At 42.5% G+C, this 21,318-nt stretch overlaps 1 protein-coding gene across 1 annotated transcript in view; it reads right to left on the bottom strand.

Moving 5' to 3' along the window:
- The window catches only part of LRRC7 (leucine rich repeat containing 7), a 436,741-nt gene that overhangs the window by 64,368 nt on the left and 351,055 nt on the right, over window positions 1–21,318 (bottom strand). The window contains exon 21 of the mRNA XM_061633412.1: window positions 1,014–2,691. Coding sequence (XP_061489396.1) covers window positions 1,014–2,691 — 1,678 coding nt within the window. The remainder of the gene's footprint in view (window positions 1–1,013; window positions 2,692–21,318) is intronic.

Raw genomic sequence — 21,318 nt, 5'->3', positions numbered from 1 at the left:
AAACTCTTCTGCCCCTGAAAAGTTCCCTCTCCAGATGCTTTTACCCTCACCATGGGAAAATATGAGTACTTGTATTTTGTATTATCCCAGTTATCTTGTAAGGTATTTTATTCATAATAAAATAAACATTTATTTCTTATTTCAAATAATACAATACCTCATCGTTAATTCTTCACACTTTAGAAACTGTATCTCACATCGATGAATTATTCCGCAAATTTATCCAATAATAAATGCTAATTAAGAAAGCTGTTAGGTATTCTGTTGGGTCTTTATGCATTCTAACGTGAGATCCTAAGCAAACTTGGAAATAAGTGAAACGCAAATTAGTTGACTTACTTCCAAGTAAATAGATTTAAGACTCGGGTGCCAGAACAGAAGTAATAGAGCTTAGTTGTTGATCAGAATAGCCAAATTTTCTACAAAAAATAAAAGAAACCCAGAATTATATCTGCCATGATCTAATTGCTCATGACAGTTCACATGAGCATATCTATCTGTGCACCCAGGGCATTACCTTATTCACAACACAGAAAAAAACACAGCAGCCTCTGAAGATATGCTCTTGAGTTCTGTAGTGTTTTTGGATTGTCCCCATTAATTTTAAGCCTACCTAGGTCAATACTTGCAATACTTTTGCATTGGAATTTGTATTTAATATTTTCCCAATGCACTCTAAAGGCTAATAGATAAAACTAATGTTTAAATTCAAAACTATTTTTGTGATTTTTAAAACGTTTAATCAATAATTCCTAGTAGAAGGTTGAGATAATCATTTTTGTGTTACAAAATAATTCTGTCAGGGAAGAACTTCTCTAATGCTCCCCCGAGCAACCCTAATACTAACTCATTATGTATAAACTGTAACAAAATAGATTTCATGCTTTATTAATTCATAAAACAAATCCAGGAATTATTACTGGAGAACATATTAATCACTGCAAGCAGAAAATTTTGATATATAGAAATATAAAAACTAAAAGGCATTAATTGCAGAGAAATGCCAAACATACCCTGTCTAACCTTCTAGCTTCTATATGTCTAAGTAGCTGTTGTCTCCAGTCAGCGGGCATTTTACCACAGCTCTCATTTCCCTTCAGAGGGGCAGGCCTCGTCTTTAAATCAGTGTTATCTGATGGCTTGTCACCATAGTTACCCAAGTTATAGTCTGATGGTATCTTTTCCAACAGAGCTGCCATTGTAGGCCTAGCTGAAACTGGCCTGGTTTGGGAGGTACCATAACTCTCTGTACTGTAGCTTCTTGCAGACAATGGCCTTCTTTGAGTAAGGTTTTTAACTGGAAAACTTCCAGATTGGGCTTTCACTTCTTGATATGAAGGGTGTTCATCTTCATACCTGCCATTTCTTTTGAGGAACTGGGATTCAGACACTGAAATGCTGCTTTGGCGTTCCATAGCTCCTCTATACTGATGTCTGTTATACCTGTCGCTCTGAGGCAGTTCGTGTGGTTCACTGACTCTTCTATACATTGACATTTCTGTGGAACTGGCCAATGAATCTGCTCTTCTCAAAAATCCAGCCCTTGATCCCTGACTTGAGAACTGAGTGTTGACAGTCTCCTCATTAACAGAAGGCTGAGAGAATGAAAACATGTGCTCCATGGGTGGATATCCTCGGTAGGCTCTTGGGCTAACCAAATCCTTTGAGACATTTTTAGTCTGCTGGGGAATGTATTCTGGAGTATGTTGAAAAGGTGGTGGGATCCTCTTTTCTGCTTTCACTTCCACTGATCCTTGAGGATTAAAACTTTGGTCAAACTGGTACACTTTTTTAGTCACTGAAGGCTTTTGCTGCTGCTGTACCTTAACACTTCCATAGGTCAGCAACTCATCATCAAGCATTGGTACAGACTGGCTACGGGACATACTAGACATTCCATGTTCTGGCCCCAACATTTTATCTGGCCTCTCATGTAGTCCTGCATTGTCGGTAGTAGCTGCATAGTTCTCTAGTGGTATATTATAAACTTTATATGCACCAATGTCTATCTCATCTATACTTTGTGACTTCTTAAACCTATTACTTTTCAAATCTCTCATCATTGGGGAAAGCCTCTCTGTACTTTTGCTGATGGAAATGACATTTTTAGAAGTATCCGGGCGACAGTGAATATGTGAAAACACATTACCAAGACTTCTGTTGACATTTGAATCATGATACTCCCATGGTGTTCCTGGAGAAAAAGTGTTAGTTATTTCAGGAGAGTCTTTAACAAGATCTTTCCTTTCAGGTAAAGGGCTGGTGGTAGGGGTGCTCTCTAGCTTAGAAGGAAAGGCTGTCCTGTCTTCAAAGGGGCTAGGGGTTCTTGTCCAGTTCTGCCAAGGGTTTGATGGAGGCACTTCTGATTCAGGCATATTTCTGAGAGTAGGCTGTTCAAGTTCTAAGGGGATACCAACTATTCTGTCTTGCCTAATTAAAGGCCTGCGTCCATGAGCTGATGTGCTTCTTGATTTAGAGCTTAACAGAGGGTTAGCATTGGGATTCTCCACTGTGCTCTCTTCTGCTACGAATCCTGTATTATCATAGTGAGAGCCATCATTCCAGCTATCAGCAAAGGTGTTGCTCATTGGATGCCTATTGTTATGCTGCTGTAAGTTTCCTGCTGGAGCAGACTCCCGTTGACTGAGCAATGGCTTTGTTTCAAGAGGCTGAGGAAAAGATTGGACAAGCCTGCAGAAAACAAAGATAAAAACATGTATTAGATAAGGAAGCAATTACAGCACAACAAATGCTACTGATTATTATTGCATGTATAGTTTAACCATTCTAATAATGAGTGGAAGCTTTAGTAATTACAAATTGAATATATTGTGGAGTTAACCTCATGATAAAGAGACCTTTGGTCTTACTGTAAAACGGTATTCTACGTGCATCTAAAGATGATCTCAGGTGGGACTTGAGCTCCATCTTGTGGTTGAAGGCAAAATAGCACTGTTCAATTTTTCTTGCTTCCTTTAGCTTCTCTTAGCCTCGGGAACACAGTTCACATATGACAAGCCAGACCGAGAAATACATTGAAATAACATGAAATCTAAACAATGCACACAACATAGAACAGATAACAGCACTCTCTGCCAACAAGAAAGACATAAAACTTTAAAACTTAAACCCCCTATATAAGACCAGAAATGATGGGTAACAGACCTATCAATGGCAGCCCGCAAACCAGGGAGAGGCCCTGAGATCATATTTACATGCAGGTAGAAGACTGTTTTATGGTAAGACCAAAGGTCTCTTCTCCCGTGCATGTAAGATGATCTCAGGTGGAACGTACCCAAGCTGACCCATGCAGAGTGGGAAATAACTTAGGACTGCCTAGGATACCAGGAGAACGTGCTACAGTACCCGTCTCCCAAATGCTGCCTCAGCTGAGTAATAGACATCTACTTAATAATGTTTGACAAAAGTGTTAGGAGCAGCCCAGGTGGCTGCTCTGCATTATGGGCAAAGGCTACTGAAGTGGCCACTGCCCTGGTAGAATGAGCTGTGATCTTAACTAGTGGCCACAGGCCTTGAATTGTGTATGCTAATGAAATGCAAGCCTTAATCCACCTGGATAGAGGAAGTAACTTTTTTACCCAATGAGGAAGTATGAAAGGACACAAACATTGTATCCGTCCCATGGAAAGGTTGATTCTGCAAAGCTGTGCGCACATTCAAAGAGTGTGAGGCTTTTCCCCTCAGGTGGACAGGAGATGGACAGAAAGAAGATAACACAAGTTCTTGCTGACAATGAAGGGAGGAAAGCACTTTAGGATGGAAAAGAGGGTTAGTACGTAGGCCCACTGTCTTTGTGGAAAATGCAGCATTGTCTATCCATTGAGAAAGCATACATTTCTGATACCCTCCTGGCTGATGTGATAGCCACTAGAAAAAGAACCTTGAAAGATAGTATCCATAAGGAGATAAACTTAAGTAGTTCGAATAGAGGTTTTTGAAGTGTGTTCAACACCTTGTGTAAGTCCCAGGATGGAAAGCGGTGCTGAACAGGTGATGACATCACAGTTGCTCCTCAGAGGAAACCCTTCACAAAGGGATGAGAACCTAATGGTTTACCCGGTGACTTGGACAGTATCAATGATAGTGCTGATGCCTGATGCCACAAGGTTTTTGGTCAAAGACCCATTGTTAGTCCATCCTGAAGAAAAGATAACATTTCCTTTAGCTCTGCTATCCTTGGAGTGTAATGCTGATGCATGCACCACAATGAAAATACCACCCATGTACCTGATAAAAGCACAACATGGAGGGTCTCCTGGATGCTATCATGGTGTCCACCACTGAGGTAGGTAAACCTGCTTTCACGAGTCTAATCTGGTCAACGTCCATGCATGAAGGTTCAGTCAACCAGGGTCTGGATCAGGAGCTCTTAACTTGGGGTCCATGGACCCCTTGGGTCCGTGGATAGACTTCAGGGGTCCGTGAACTTGAATGGGGAAAAATTACATCTTTATTTTCACTAACCTCTAACAATTAGAGTCTAACTGAAATTTAGCATTTCCTTCAATTATGAATGTAGGCAACAAACCACAGTAGTATTAGCAGTATCCGTGACTTTGTCACCAATAGAAATCACAGATATTTTCATATCACATTACAATTGTTGCAGATATCTCAAAATATTGTTTTCGCTCATCACAACTTTGAAATTACGGTAGTTATTAGACCCTCTGCTAGACTGCACGTGATCACAGTCTTCCTGTCTACAGACGGCTGTGCAATGTAGCTGGCCTACTATTGGGCAACTCTTCGCCTAGTAGCCATTCAGCCACCAAACCAAATATTTCTTTTAACATTTTGAAGCAGGTCATCGAGGAATTGGCACCCTCACCATTCCCCTTCAGTATGCAACTAGATGAAACTACAGACATCTCTCAATGTAGCAGCTCCTTGTTTTTGTTCACTCTGTGCATGCTGACACCATCAAAGAAGAATTCTTATTTTGTGAGTCCCTTTTGGAAACTACAAAGGCCGTCAACTTTTGGGAAATGGTAGAAAGTTTTTTCCCCAAACAAAACTTTGACTGGAAAGAAAAGCTTCATACACTTTGCAAAGATTGAGCTCCTGCGATGCTTGGTAATACATCTGGTTTTGCTACTTTAATGAAAAAGGAAGCTCCTCACATCGTCGTCACTCATTGCTTTTTACACAGACATCAGAGCTTGGAAGTAATTCGTTACTTTTTTGAGGAACAAGTGGGTAATTCCTTTACATTTTGATTGTAATAGAACTAGGAGTAATTTTATTACTTTTGTGGAGAAATTGTAATGTTTCCAGCATTACATTTGGGCATTACTTGGGGCAAAGCAGGGGAAGTCTTCTGCTCCTCTGATTTGTGGATGAAAATCATGTGCCTCAAACTGGGCTTCTGTGCAGCGTCGCTCTTCCCTCATGCTCTGTGGGTAGGTAGGAGGAGGTGAGGGAGGAGGTGGAGAGTGAGAAGGGGTGGAGTGGAGAAAACAATTGTTTAAAAAAATAGATGGTGGTGGTGAAGAATGGAGTGGAGGGAAAAAGGAGCCGGAGGGCAAGGACATGGATAAAGGAGGAGAAGGAGGCAGCAGCAGAATGGAGATAAAGATCTGTGGAGGTGAAAGATGACAGTGTGTGTGTGTGTGAATACTGTGTTTGCACTTGACACCCAAAGTGGCCTCCTCCACCCTCTCTGGCTACCGTGCTACATTTTAACTTTTTTGCATCTCAGGGGGAAATGTTTGCTTGGGTGAGTGTCCCTTAGTTGGTGGCAGGGCAGGGTCCGGGAGGTGGTTAAGTGAGAGCGATTATGCTTGCTGGTTGGGGGGGGGTGCACTTGGTTTGACATGCAAAGATCTGTGTAGTGGCCTCTGCCTCCCTCCCCACATCCCTTACCAGCAGACAGACCACCATTGCTATCTTATGGATAAAAAGAATTATTCTACTACCTCTGTATGCATGTGTTTATTTTTAATTTTGTTTTAGGCTACTTAGATGTGCAGCTCAAGATGCTTAAGATGTACTTAGATCATGAAAAACTATGGAATGCTTTAAAAGAAATGGGAGTGCCACAGCATCTGATTGTCCTGATGCACAACTGGACAAGAAGCTACTGTAAGGACAGAATATGGAGAAACCGACTGGTTCCCAATCAGAAAGGGTGTGAGACAGGGGTGTATTTTATCACCCTATTTGTTTAACCGATACACAGAACATATAATACAAAAGCGGGATTGGACAAAGATGAAGGAGGTATGAAAATTGGAGGGAGAAATATCAATAATTTAAGATATGTAGACAATAACATACTACTAGCAGAAACCAGTAACGATTTGAAATGAATGGTGATGAAAGTTAAAGAGGAAAGCACAAAAACAGGACTACAGCTGAACGTCAAAAAGACCAAAGTAATGACAACAGAAGATTTATGTAAATTTAAAGTTGACAATGAGGTCATTGAACTTGTCAAGGATTATCAATACCTTGGCACAGTCATTAACCAAAATGGAGACAATAGTCAAGAAATCAGAAGAAGGCTAGGACTGGGGAGGGCAGCTATGACAGAACTAGACAAGGTCCTCAAATGCAAAGCTGTATCACTCAACACTAAAGTCAGGATCATTCAGACCATGGAATTCCCAATCTCTATGTATGGATGTGAAAGTTGGACAGTGAAAAAGCAGATAAGAGAAAGATCAACTCCTTTGAAATGTGGTGTTGGAGGGAGCTTTACGTATACCATGGACTGTGAAAAAGAGAAATAATTGGGTGTTAGAACAAATTAAATCAGAATTGTCACTAGTAGCTAAAATGATGAAACTGAGGTTATCATACTTGGGACACATAATGAGAAGACATGATTCACTAGAAAAGACATGCAGGGAAAAACAGGAGTACAAAAAGAGGAAGACCAAACAAGAGATGGACTGATTCCATAAAGGAAGCTACAGACCTGAACGCACAAGATCTGAACAGGGTGGTTCATGACAGATGCTATTAGAGGTCACTGATTCATAGGGTCGCCATAAGTCGTACTTGACTTGAAGGCACATAACAACAAGAACAAGATGTGCAGCAGCCAAGGCCAGCACCTTGTGGGTGTTTTTTTTTTAAAAAAAGTACCTGAAATGTAATTGTACTGATTACTTTTGAGAAAAATTAAAGTAACCAGTTACTTTCAGAGCAATTGTAATTGCAACTGTAATTACTACTTTTTGGGCCATGTAATTGTAACTGTATTTTATTACTTTTTAAAAGTAATCTTCCAAGCTGTGACAGACATGCACTGGCAACAAAGACTCTTCCAACAACCCTGATAGAAGTTTTGTCAACAGCCATAAAAGTAATCAATTTTATCAGAAGCAAGTCTCTGAATCATATTTTTAAAAGATTTTGTCAAGAAATGGGAGCAGAATATGAAGTGCTTCTCTACCACACAGAAGTTCACTGGCTTTCAAAAGCACAAGTCTTGAAGCGCTTGTTTGAACTAAGGTCAGAAGTTTCACTTTTTCTGAAAGAAAAAAACCCACTCTTGGAACACTTTGAAAGAAAGGATTTTATCCATGGGTTGCCTTACCTGGCAAATATTTTTAATCATATGAATGAGATAAATCTTGCCATTCCCCATGCTGGATCTGTTCCCAGCTCTGTTCTCAGCCCACCTGCACAATTTAATTGATTTATATCCCACCCCTCCTCCCAGTAGGAACCCAGGGCGGTAAACAAAAGCACTAAAAACACTTCAAAACATCATAAAAAAGGCTTTAAAATGTATTAAAACAAAATATATTTAAAAACATTTTTTAAAGCTTTAAAAACATCTTTTTTTAAAAAAAGTTTTAAAAACATGTTTTTTTAAAAAAAGTTTTAAAAACATGTTTTTTTAAAAAAGGTTTAAAAACATATTAAAAACTAATTCCAACACAGACACAGACTGGGATAAGGTCTCTACTTAAAAGGCTTGTTGAAAGAGGCAAGTCTTCAGAAGGCATTGAAAAGATAACAGAGATGGCGCCTGTCTAATATTTAAACGGAAGGAATTCCAAAGGGTAGGTGCCACTACACTAAAGGTCCGTTTCCTATGTTGCACAGAATGGACCTCCTGATAAGATGGCATCTGCAGGAGGCCCTCACCTGCCGAGCGCAGTGATCGACTAGGTATATAAGGGGTAAGATGGTCTTTCAGGTATCCTGGTCCCAAGCTGTATAGGGCTTTGTACACCAAAACTAGAACCTTGAACTTATCCTGGTAGCTAATAGGTAGCCAGAGCAATTCTTTCAGCAGTGGGGTAACATGGTGGTGATTCCCTGCCCCAGTGAGCAGTCTCACTGTTGCATTTTGCACCAGCTGCATCTTCCAGACCAACCTCAAAGGCAGCTCCACATAGAGCGCATTACAGTAATCCAGCCTGGAGGTTACCAGTGCATGGACAATAATGGGGAATTTTATATATCCATACATGTATGATCATAACTATTAAAAAGGGGTATATGTTGTATAATCATAAAGAATTAAGTATTGAATTGCAGGCCTAGTGGGGCCCTGAGATTCATGCTTATAGAGAAAACAGAATCTTAGCATTATATTCAGGCTAACAGCAAAAACCTGTTGCGATGAAAACAGGTCACAGCGATTCCCTGGTTCGGTGCCAAGACCCGGCTGATGCATGATTAATTACCCTATTGTTTGGAATCAAGAAGTGTTAGGAGCGAGAGAAGCTGAGATTGATGAAATGGGTAGGGATTGCCAATGTTTGATTCTTGAATGCCATCTAAAAGAGAAAAGTTTTATAGCATAACCTAATGTTTTAATGAAAAGAAAATAGTTAGATTTTATAATGTTTTAAAATAATATTTATAACTTTATAAATGTGTTTTCATTAGGAAAAAGGTACATCTGGGGTGGCCTGCCTACCTGCCTCTATATTTTTGAGGAGATATTAGTTAATCAGTTATCCAGCTTTTTTCCTTAGTTTGTGTGGTTTCACAATGTAGCTCAGGGGTTTTAAATAAACTCCTTCTAGAGCTATGTATTTTATAAGTAAGGAAAAGAGATTTCTGAGAAAATATAAGGACATAAGGACCCCTATTGCAAAGGAATAGAACTGGGGGTGCTCATACATTCCCAAACACCCTGAGTTAGATTCCCAAACTTAACTCAAGGGAACTTGTCCAAATTTCTCCGGTGTGCCTGAGTCAGCCTGACCCATCTGAAAACGATGACATACAGAGTGTACTGAGTATGCCTGAAAGCATATTCACAATAAGTAACTGTTCCAACTAGAACCAAAATTCATTAGTCTTGAAGAGACAGTAGGACAATTATATGGACAGAACCTTGGAATCACCACTGGAATTAGCTAATACTTTCTGATTGGTTTGGAATGATGTTATGTGGGCAAGGACTCATAAGATTGGTCAAATCATTGTCACATGCTGTACCTGTACTCTGTAAAACAGCTTGCACACAGTGCCTCAGTGCAGTCTCTCCTGGATGTTTCTGAGGGGCTGACCCTGCATATGGCCCTGCATATGCTTGTAATGAATAAAGGCCTACCTTTTTGCTTCAAGCCTGTGTCTTCAATTTTATTTAAGGACCCCCAGCAAAAGATTCCAATGGTGAAATAATTCTCCTACAACAACAGTGGTCAGGCTATCCCGCTCTAGAAATGGCCGCAGCTGTCTTACCAGCTGCAACTGGTAGAAAGCACTCCTAGCCACTGAGGTTACCTGGGCCTCTAGTGACAAAAGATAGATCCAGGAGCACCCCCAGACTACAGATCTGCTCTTTCAAAGGGAGTATGACCCCATCCAAAGCAGGCAACTGACTAATTATCTGAACTCGGGAACCAGCAACCCACAGCGTCTCCATCTTGTTAGGATTCAGACTCAGTTTAGTGGCCCTCATCCAGCCCATCACCGAGTCCAGGCACTGGCCCAGGGCTTGCACAGCCTCTCCCGATTCAGATGTTACAGAGAAATAGAGCTGGGTATCATCAGCGTACTGCTGACACCTCGCCTCAAATCTCCTCATGACCACTCCCAAGGGCTTCATATAGATGTAAAATAGCATGGGGGACAAGACGGTATCATGTGGCACCCCACAGCACAACTGCCAGTGAGCTGAAAGACAATCACCCAATGCTATTCTCTGAAAATGACCTTGAAGATAGGATTGGAACCACTGTAAAACAGTGCCTCCAATACCCATCTCACTAAATTGGCCCAGAAGGATACCATGGTCAATGGTATCAAAAGCCGCTGAGAGATCAAGTAAGAGTAACAGGGTCGCACTCCCCCTGTCCTTCTCCCAATAAAGGTCATGCATCAAGGTGACCAAGGAGAGCGAACAGGGAGAGCAAACAGGAGTTTGACAAAGGAGTTCAACAGGGGAAGTCAAGGGGGAGGTCCCTAAAATTACTAATAAGAGAAGATTAAGAGTTATTAGACAGAAAACTGGAACAACAGCAGCAAAGAGAAGTGGAGGTGGAAGAGCAACAGCATGTGGTAGCAGAAGAGGAGACTGCTTTGGAGAGGAACAATGAAGTGGAGGAAACTTCATGGGAAAGAGTGACAGGAGCAGAAGAGCTAGAAGACACCCTTCACCAGTGGAACTATGGAACCGCTTTCAACCACTCAAGGATCAGACTAGAGGACAGCCTGTGGTGGAAGAATTACAGGAGACAAGCAAGAGGCTGAAGCTCAATCAAGCAGGGCCAATGAAACCATGCCCCACAACAAGAAGAGAAGAGTACTAGTAGTGGGAGACTCCCTACTCTGGGGAAAAGTGACCACACCATACTTGAATTCTTGATTTTTAACAGAAGAAAAAGCTGAGAGTAGCCATACGTGCACCCTGGACTTCAGGAAACCTGATTTTAATAAACTCAGAACAATTGTAAGTACAGTTCCATGGCAAGCAACCCTAATGAGAAAAGGAGTCCAAGATGGGTGGGATTTCTAAAAAAGGAAATTCTAAAAGTGCAATGGCAAGCAATTCCAACAAGGAAAAAAAGGGGTGAAACAGCAGAAGAAGCCAATGTGGCTTCACAAAAAGCTTACAGCTGACCTGAAACCAAAAAAGGACAAAAAAGTGGAAAGAAGGCCAGGCCACAAAGGAAGAGTACAGGCAGGTATCACAAAATTGCAGGGATGGTGTCAGGAAGGCTAAAGCTGAGAATGAGCTGAGATTAGCGAGGGATGCTAAAAGCAACAAAAAAGCTTTCTTCAATTAAGTCCATAGTAAAAGACAGAGAATAGAAATGGTGGCACAACTACTCAATGAGGATGGCAAAATGATAACAGATGACAAAGAAAGGGCAGAAATGCTCAATTTCTACTTTGGCTCAGTCTGTGGGAATGCTGTGGACATAATACATCTCAACTTCAGCAAAGCTTTTGACAAAGTGCCCCATGATATTCTGATTAGCAAGCTAGCTAAATGTGGGCTGGATGGAACAACTATCAGGTGGATCCACAGTTGGCTACAGAATTGTACTCAAAGAGTGCTTATCAATGGTTCCTTCTCAAACTGGGCGGAAGTAACAAGTGGGGTACCACAGGGCTCGGTCTTGGGGCCAGTGCCCTTCAACATTTTTATTCATGATTTGGATGAGGAGATACAGAGCATGCTTATCAAATTTGCAGATGATACAAAATTGGGGGGGCATAGCTAATACTGTGGAAGACAGAAACAAAATTCAAAGGGACCTTGATAGGCTGGAGCATTGGGCTGAAAACAGAATGCAATTCAACAGGGATAAATGCAAAGTTCTACACTTAGGAAAAAGAAACCAAATGCACAGATAAGATGGGGGATACTTGGCTCTGCAATACAACATGTGAGAAGGATGCAGACAAACTGGAACAGGTTCAGAGGAGGGCAACAAGGATAATCAGGGGGACTGGAAATAAAGCCCTATGAGGAGAGACTGAAAGATCTGGGCATGTCTAGACTGGAGAAGAGTGAGGGGATATAGCACTCTTCAAGTACATGAAAGGTTGTCACACAGAGGAGGGCCGGGATCTCTTCTCGATTGTCCCAGAGTGCAGGACACGGAATAATGGGCTCAAGTTGCAGGAAGCCAGATTTCGACGGAACGTCAGGAGAAATTTCCTAACTGTTAGAGCCATACGACAATGAATCAATTACCTAGAGAGGTAGTGGGCTCTCCGACACTGAAGGCATTCAAGAGGCAGCTGGACAGCCAATATGTTGGGAATGCTTTGATTTGGATTCCTGCATTGAGCAGGGGGTTGGACTTGATGGACTTATAGGCCCAATTCTACTATTGTATGATTCTATGAAGACCGATTCAGTCTCATAACCAGGCCTGAACCTAGGCTGGAATTGGTCAAGATAATCTGTTTCATCCAAGAATACTTGCAATTGCTGCTTCACAACCCTCTCAATCACCTTCCCTAAGAAGGGGGTATTTGCAACCAGTCAGCAATTGTTGCAAGCCAATGGGTCCAGGGTGGGCTTTTTCAGAATCACCGCCTCTTTCAGGGTGCCTGAAACCACTCCCTCCCACAATGCTATGTTGACCGATCCACTCAGTCAAACCACCTCGGCAACCTTTAATAAGCCAAGAAGGGCAAGGTTCGAGAGGATATGTTGCTGGCCACATCATCGCAAGCACCTTGTCCATGTCATCAGGCTGCATCAACTCAGAGTGATCCCAAGAAGTTGCAGCAGATGTTGCACTGGACACTTCACTGGGGACTACAGTAGATGTGGATGGGGCATCAAGATTGCTATGGAGGCAAGCAATTTTACCCTCAAAGTGCCTTGCAAACAATTCACAGTGGACCTCCGAAGGATCTAATACTCCATTTCCTGGAATTGATGTCAACAGACACCTAACAATACAAAAAACGTCCACAGGACAGCTCCTTGAGGATATGATGGTGACAGAGAAATTGGCCTTCTTCGCCACCCTCACCACCGCACAGTAGGCATAGTTATGTTTTACTTGTGCTCATGTCTTTCACTACTTGCACTCTAGCTGTTGTCCAGCCTGTTTCATTGCCCTTAGCTCACTGGTGTACCATGGTGCAAATGGGCTCCACAATGCTGGAGAGGGTGCTCAGGGGCAACTGTGTTAAGAGCCTGACGTGCCTCTCTGTTCCACAGTGTGACAAGGGCTTCAACAGGGTCACCTGCTGTATCTATTCGGAATTCCCCCAGGGCATTCAGGACTACAGTGGATTCCATTAGTCTCTGGGGTCGGACCATCTTAATCTGTCCACCATCCCTGCAATGGAAGATTGGAACCGTCAGTCTGAACTTTACCAAGAAGTTGTCTGACAATGGAGTGATATCCATCCCCCATCTCCAAACCACAACTTCCTCCATCTGGAGCAGAAAACAAGTTGAGCGTGTGCCCTGTCCTATGTGTCAGGCCAGTGACAACTTGGGACAGCCATGGAGGCCATGAAGTCCTGAGCTGGAATGTTAGAGGCAGCTCCAGCATCAACACTGCAATCACCCAGGACTATCGTTGTGGGCTGCTCCAATACCACGACCGAGATGGCCTCTGCCAGCTCAGTCAGAAAAGCTGATGGGCAGAAGGGTAGACGGTACACCAGCAGCAACCCTAGTTTCCTATCTCCTTGACCTGACACCAGGTGCAGGCCCTCAAAGCCAGCTCCAAAACAGAGGTTTCCTGGTGACAGACATGGAAGTTCTGTAGACCACAGGAACCCCTCCTCCTCCTCGTCCTTGCAGCCTGTGCTGATGTTGCACTGAGTGTCCAGGTGGGCAAAGTTGCAGATTCTTAGTCTGAAGGCATCTGGCGACTTTCTCCTATTATTCAGTTCACTGCATAGGCTTTCACCCTTTGCAGGAACTACACATGTGCAGTATGCCTTCCCCACTACCAATCTCCTCTAGATTGGTTTTTTTAAAAAAAATAGAAGTGGATACTACCCTTGCCCTCACAACTCCCTAAGGAGCTCCCGAAGGGACAACCCCTTTGATGTCTTCCCTTCGGTAGTGACCCCAAAGGCAGCAGACCAGCCACCCAAGGGCAGCTGGGCTTTTATGGTCCCTGACACAGCCAGGAGTTGATGCAAGAGGCTGCAAGATTGACTGCAGACTCTCTTTGGATTCAGGGTCATGTAGGAAGTCCCAGTCCTTGCAGCACTTAGCAGGGACCTCAGCTGTCTCGAGAGAGAGTAACTCAGAGGAGTGAGCAAGGAAGCACCCAGTTATTCAAGTACTCACTCCCAGTCCCCCTGTGCTGCAGCTGTTCAAAAGATTTGTGAAGGTTCTCACCAAAACTGCTTCTTCCCTTTCCCCTGCATTGTGGCCATGATCTTGGACTGACTGAGTGTCCAGGGAGAACATCATAGGCCTGCTGTTCAGTTCCCCATGGTCTCTGAGGACTGATGTATTGAAGGGTTGAAGCACTGGCATGAGGGACGCTGTTGTCCTGATCGGAGTTTCTCCCCCTATGATTAAAGATACTGCCAAAACACCCTCTGGCCTGATGGATGAGGGGCTGGCACTAGCCAACTGGCTTCCTGTCTTGGCTGCTAAAGAAACTTGTGAGGCGGGAAAGACTGGTAATGTCGGCATTGGAGTGGCCAATTTTTCTTTTGATTTCCCAATGGCCCGTTTTGCAGCTTAAGGATGATGCCGACTGTAATCCCCACCGTGCTTTTAATGGTAGCAATATGCCAACTGGGCAGCGGACCAGCTGGGTGGCGGGCTTAGTGGTAAGCTGTTTGTGGCTTGGTGCTTACTTCGAGCTTTGCTGGCCTGTCAGACAGATCGCTGCCAGTTCTGGGGAAAGAGCAGGGAATAGTGAAATAAATATTGAAGGGGATGAGGAAGACATTTACTGAGGGGGATGAGAAAAATATTTACGGAGGCTCCAGGGGAGACAAAATGCTGGGCACAAAAATAAGTGTTGTTTTTTTAAAAAAAGTTAGTAATCACAGATATGAACACAGACAACACAGGGGCGAAAAAACACAGGAACCTTTAGAGAAACAGATACATAAAATACAAGCCTTAAGGTGGAGGAGCAGCAGAGAGTGTGAAGAAACATGGCTATGTATATTGAAGGCAAAATAGAACTGTGCTCCCAAGGCTAAGCGGAAGCTAAGGGAAGCAAAAAAAAATTGAACAGTGCTATTTTGCCTTTGGCCACAAGGTGGAGCTCTAGTCCCACCTGAGATCATTTTATATGCATGGGAAAATCAACAAATTAGTAATGACTAATTTATGTCCATTGATTCAAATGAGTCTACTGTGAGTATGACTTATTTGATTACCATCTGGGCAGGGAAATCCACCACCACCCCTTATGCTGGGCTGTGGGGTGGCTGGACTGAGTGGAGGTGCTCCTCCACTTAGTTCTGCTGGCTGAGCCAGCTTCCTACTGGCTGCTGCATGGGCAGGAGACCTGCTGGTGCTTTTTCCATCAGCAGGGAGCAGTGGAAAACTCCAAAATAGAACATTTGGAGATTGAGGATGGGGTGGGGCTGAGCTGGCCCTGGATCTGCTGGATCCCGAGCTGATCTCACAGCTGTCATGCATCAGACCCTGATCACTGCACCAACCTGGAGCTGGTACAGCAATCAGGCCCAATTGTCCTGCCACCCATTTCCACCACTGACAGTGGCAGGGCTATGGATGCCAGTTCTGGTGGCAGCAGCACAGAGTTTGTTTCTATTTAAATTATATAACTTTTCTGGCATTATGTACCATCTGGCCATAACCTGATAACAATTTTCACATATATTTGCATACAATGAAAAATTATGACCAGTTTTCTATATATGCTTCCAATGATCAAACATTATTAGATTGCCCATATCCGGATACCACTGTGAGATATAATTCTTAACTTGTTCTTCACAGAAAAATATAACACTTTACAGTATATGTTTACATTTTTTCCATTTTCCAAAAGATAATATTATCAATATTTACACATTTTCTTAAATAATATTGCTTTTTTTTCTCAATTGAAGATATTCATAGTATGACAAATACTTTACCTTCAGTGCCGGTTTCATTTATTCATATGACAAGAATTAGTTCCCTTTAAATACATTTATAAATCTAAACATGTATTTTCTTTTCCAAATTTTTGAATTGCATATTCTTATTGAATCCCATACTACACATAAGTGCTGCAATTGGGGCTTTAGATGGACCAGTTCTTTATTTATCCCTTACTTTTAAAAAGTTATCTGCCAAAAATGCTGTTCTATGTATTCCTTTCTTTCTTCCCTATCCATAATAGAGACTGAAATTCATGATAGTTGTGCTCAGTACAGATCCTTAGTATTTGGGGGTTTTTTTCAGCTCACTTATCTATAGATTGTATCATCTTCTGGGTTAGTTTTAAGTATTACTTAAAGTTATATAAACATTTTTCATTTTTAGTTAGTAGTTGCCAAGATAACTGATTACATTGTGTGTACATTTGTATGCTAGTTTGTCAATGTTGGGAACCAGCTTTGCAGCTGCCTGCAAAATTGATTACCCAATGGGAGGACGGGTGACTGGAAGGGACGCATCATCCTGATGACAGAGTTGGGGTTAAGGAATGCACACTGCCAAAGGATAAAGCAGTAGCTGGCTGTATGAAAGCAGACCAAGAGGATAGTGTCTGGAAGACAGGGTCCAGAAAGGTGGAAGTGGAAGAGTGGAGACACAGAAAGAGAAGAAACCATTTTACTCACCAGAAGAGTGTTTCTTTGGGGCATTAGGGCATTGCCAAGTGGGTATTGTCTTCCTTTCCTGTTGCTTGGGGCAGGAAAGAGTTAACACTACAAAGAACTCTCATCTCAGCCCCTCCAACCGAGTGTTAGTTCACCATCTGGCCAAGCTTGAAAGGTCAACAAATTATAGAATAGGAAGAAAACACTAACAACATGATAACACAAAACATCCATAACCTCCCTCCATCCAACATAAACCTTATTTTTTATAAGATTAAAAAAAATCTATAGAGTCCTGACCCTCAAACCTCCATCTACTTTCTCTTACTTTTCATCCCAGGGTGAGCCTTGGTGGTGTCCTAGTGTCCCCTGAGAAGCATCCTTCTGTTGAGTAAAATTGTTCCTTCTCCAGTGGGCACTAGCACACCCCCAAGTGGGATGTTCCAAAGCTAAATAAATAATCGGTTTGCCTGACTGACCAAGTTCTATTAATGTATACTTTTAAGTGCTTTTTGCACATCTAAAGAATGCCATGTGCATACAAGAGCATGTGTTGGTGAAGGGCAGAAGGTTAATAAAACTAATTCTTACTGATGGTGGAAAGTTGTATTAACTTTTCGAATGCAAGCATGATCAGTTTGAAGTATCACTATGTCTTTGTGAAATACACAAAGATGTTTCACCATAGACATTGCTCCCAATTCTGATATTATAAGACAGTATTTGTAGAGTAGCAGATGCCAATGGTTCAAAAAGCGGGTTTTGAAGTGCTGTCAACACTTTATGCAAATCCCACTGCATTGGGAAACAATGCGGAACAGGCATAGAAGATAAAACCACTCCGCTTAACAGTTTCATCCAACTGTTTGGATGAGCACTAAGAGACTCAGAAGGGGACTTAGAAAGCACTGTTGCCAATGCTGACACTTGCCTGCACAGCATATTTGGCTTCAATCCCTGCTTCAGACCATCTTGTAAAAAAGGTAACAGTTCAGTGATGCTCTTCTTTTGAAGCCGGACATATTTTTTATTACACCAGCATAGAAAGGCAGTCAGGTGTACTGAAAGTTCCTTATTATTGAAGGTCTACAGGAAGCCAATATAGTTTTAATCACTTCTGATGGCAAATCTGCTCTTAACAACTTTCTCTGCTCAGCTTCCAAGTGGTTAAGTTCAACCACTCCAGATTGGGATGCACTAGAGGTCCCTGTGGTAGCACATCTGGACAAAGAGCCCATGGAGGCCCCACTGCTATTTTGATAAGTTCCAAAAACCACGCATCTTCGGACAATATGGGAAGAGCAGAATGACATTTGACCTCTCTAGCCTCACCTTCTTCAGTACTTGAGCCAACAGAGGAATTGCTGGAAAGGTGTAAAGTATTCCTGACGGCCATGGAGAATTCAACACATCTGCTCCTCCTGCTACCAATGATGGGTACCTTGTGTAGTACCTCTGAAGTTGATGATTAACATCTGATGTAAATAGATCCACATCCATTCTCCTGAACCATCTGCAAATCAACTTGAACATCTCCTTGTGACATTGCCACTGTCCTGGCATCACTTCCTGTGGGCTCAGCCAGTCTGCTTGTACATTGTCCACCGCTCAGATGTACTCTGCTATTAGGGACTTCAAGGACCTCTCTGCCCAGGCCAACAGTTTTGATGCTTCCTGATGGAGATGCCAATATTTCATTCCTTCTTGACAACTGATAAATGCCTTCACAGAATTGCTGTTGGTCCTCAGTGTTACTTGACTGAGGAAAAGTAGAGGCATGAAGTATTGCAGGGCCAGTCTTGCAGTCTTCAACTTCATCAAGTTTATGCTTTACTTCCCGAGGAGACCACACTCCTTGAACAATCTCACTCCTGCAGTGAGCACTCCACCCCTTTAGGCTCACATCTGTTGTTACCACCTCCTTTGGTGGATTCTTCAGAGGTACACTCCTGCGAATATTGCAGTATTTTGTCCACCATCTTAGAGCTGCTCACAAGTGATCTATTAAAGGAACTTGAAGATGTTTGGAGTTCCCCTATTAGAATGGTAATCTCACCCTCTTCTGCTGAATCATGAAGGACAGTAAGTCCGGTATGGCTGGTAACGATTAAAAGGATGCCAGTCATCCCTTCTTTGATTTGCTACTGGCATTGCCTTCTTTTTCTCTTTAATCTCCACTGTTGTACCTCAGTGTTTTGTCTTATAGCCCTCTGTACTTCCAGCAACCTATGCACTCTACCTCTTGAAACATCATGTGGGTCTGGTGACACATTTGTTTGTCCTTGCTGAATCACTTGCAGCTCAGTAGTATTAGCTGACTGACCCATAGAAGAAATCTGCTGCAATAGAACAGAATTTATTTGATTATTCACGGCTGAGTGAGCTATATTTGACATTAGTTGAGCTTGCATGGGAACTACTTGAAAAAATGCTGCTAGCTCTACCAAAGTATCAGCCTTCAGAACTCTTCTAATGTGACTTAGGGCTCATCCACACAGCAATTTAGTGTGTCTGGTGCTACCTGCACCCCTTTGTAATTCGCTTGGTTCACAAGACGTCGCAGGCAAGCAGAAGCTATGACGCAGTTTCCCCATTTAAATCTGTATCAACCCAATCCAATTATAATGCGAAAAGGAAAGGAAAAACCATCTCAGCTTTGTTGCACTCCTCCGTCTAGGCGCTTTGCTTCAATGTTTTTCTAGTGGGCGGGCTCTCTTATGTCCCATCACCTGCTCCCTCTCTCTCTGCCCCCACAAAAGCTGCCGCAGCCGCTGCCTGCTTTGCCTTTCACTCACTCCCCTCTCTAATTACTTTCATATAGTTTTGTGTCAAAACTATTTTGCACCCCAAAGCCTGCTCCATTAGCAATATCAATACTCCAGAGGGAATAAACATGTAAAATTGGGGGCGGGGCCACAACGAAACAGCAATACGAAACCTTTCCAGAGGAACGCCTACTTGTGTGAAAGGAAAACAGCAGATTGGAAGCTACCATTGAGCAAGAAGTGTGGACCTTGAAAAGCTATTGCGATGGTAAAAGCAGCTTCTTTCATACCAAGTCAGGCTCCTGTGAAGATAAGCCCTTAATGCATCAGGGTTAAGGTAAAAGATTCCACCTGCTGAAGTTCCTGATTATGACAGGAGGTGGCATCAGAGTCCACAGTATTATTCTTTTCTAACTCTCTATGCTGCTGTTGCTGGTTTTTACCAGAGCTGGCAGCAAAACTCAAACCAACATTATCTGAACAGCTCTTTAAAACGGCAGGCTGCTGAATGTTAAATCCAATGAACTCCTCTTCCTCACTAGAATCTGAACAAAAAAAGATTTCTGGGTCTGGAAGCGCATCAGGAACCCTTTCATCCTCACACAGCATCTTATCATGTGTTGCCATCCACTGCTGGTTTTGCTCTTCCACATAAACTGTTCTTCTGTGCTCTAGTAGTGCAATCAGTAAGACCAACACCTTATTTCCCCCCCCCTTTGCTTTGGTAACATTCCTGCCCGATTGCTCTGCTACCATTGTGGTTGCAGGGCTTGTTAGGCTCCTATTTGCATCACTGGCCACTTTCTCTGCTATCGCAGGAGTCAACAGGCCACACATCACCATAAGATCAGTGCTCTGGGGCTCAAAATGGCGACTGTCCTTTTGCACACCACAGCAGCCTATGTTTTCAACGGTCTTTTTCTTTCAGCCGGTTGCTTTCCTGAGCGGTTCACTGCTCCAGTGCTCTTGCTGCTTTCTCAGCATTTTTGTCTGTTTGGCCTGTTTTGAAGCAATCTTTATTTGATCCTTAAGCATTTTGCCACTAGCAGGAATCAGTTTTCTTTTTCTTTCTTTTTAGGCTCCCCCCCATTTCAAATCAGTTAAAACTACCCACAACATTCATCATGGCTAACACAGAATTAATTTATAATGTCTAATTAAATTACTAACTATTGGAGAACCAGTTACTAATAAGAACTTGTAGAAAGGAATGAGTGACCAATGGTTACAATAGACTCTCCACAGCCTCTCTCTCTCTCTCTCTCTCCCTCTCTCTCTCTCTCTCTCTCTCTCTCTCTCTCTCTCTCTCACACACACACACACACACACACACACACATTCATTAGCACATTTCATTACATTTCAATCATCATCAAGCCACTCATAACAACATCCAGACAGAAGAGCAAAGTGAATACAGTACTGCTCAAAAAAGGCAGGAAAATGAACTGACGCTCCATGGGAGGGGTTGAGATGGTAGTCCTTTGGAGTGTTAACTCTTTCCTGCCTCAAACAAAGGAAGAGGAAGACAATACCAACTTGGGGGTGTCCTAAGGCTCACTGGAGAAAGAGACTGGGAGGAAGAAAAACAAGACAGGAGATAGACAAGGAGACAGTAAAGAAGACACCCTGGGTTCTGACAGTCCTTGGGACTGGCAGGATATGGTTGGCGTGGCAGTCACGCATTAATTTTCTGATTTCCTAATATGAATCCCAACTAGTTTAGTTTTATCTTTATTGAATTTTAGCCCTGCAACTAATGTGAACCTCTTTCATTCAAGTTTAATAGACTTTCATAGGTCCTTTAAAGTTAGCAATATATCTATCATCAGCATATAAGCTAATTTTAGATTCCTTTCACCCTCACATTTATCCTTTTAAC

The sequence above is a fragment of the Rhineura floridana genome, chromosome 6 (genome assembly GCF_030035675.1).
Source record: "Rhineura floridana isolate rRhiFlo1 chromosome 6, rRhiFlo1.hap2, whole genome shotgun sequence".
In the NCBI taxonomy this organism is placed as follows: Eukaryota; Metazoa; Chordata; class Lepidosauria; order Squamata; family Rhineuridae; genus Rhineura; species Rhineura floridana.
Note: the sequence above shows the minus strand (reverse complement) of the source record. Positions and strands in the feature narration are given on the sequence as shown.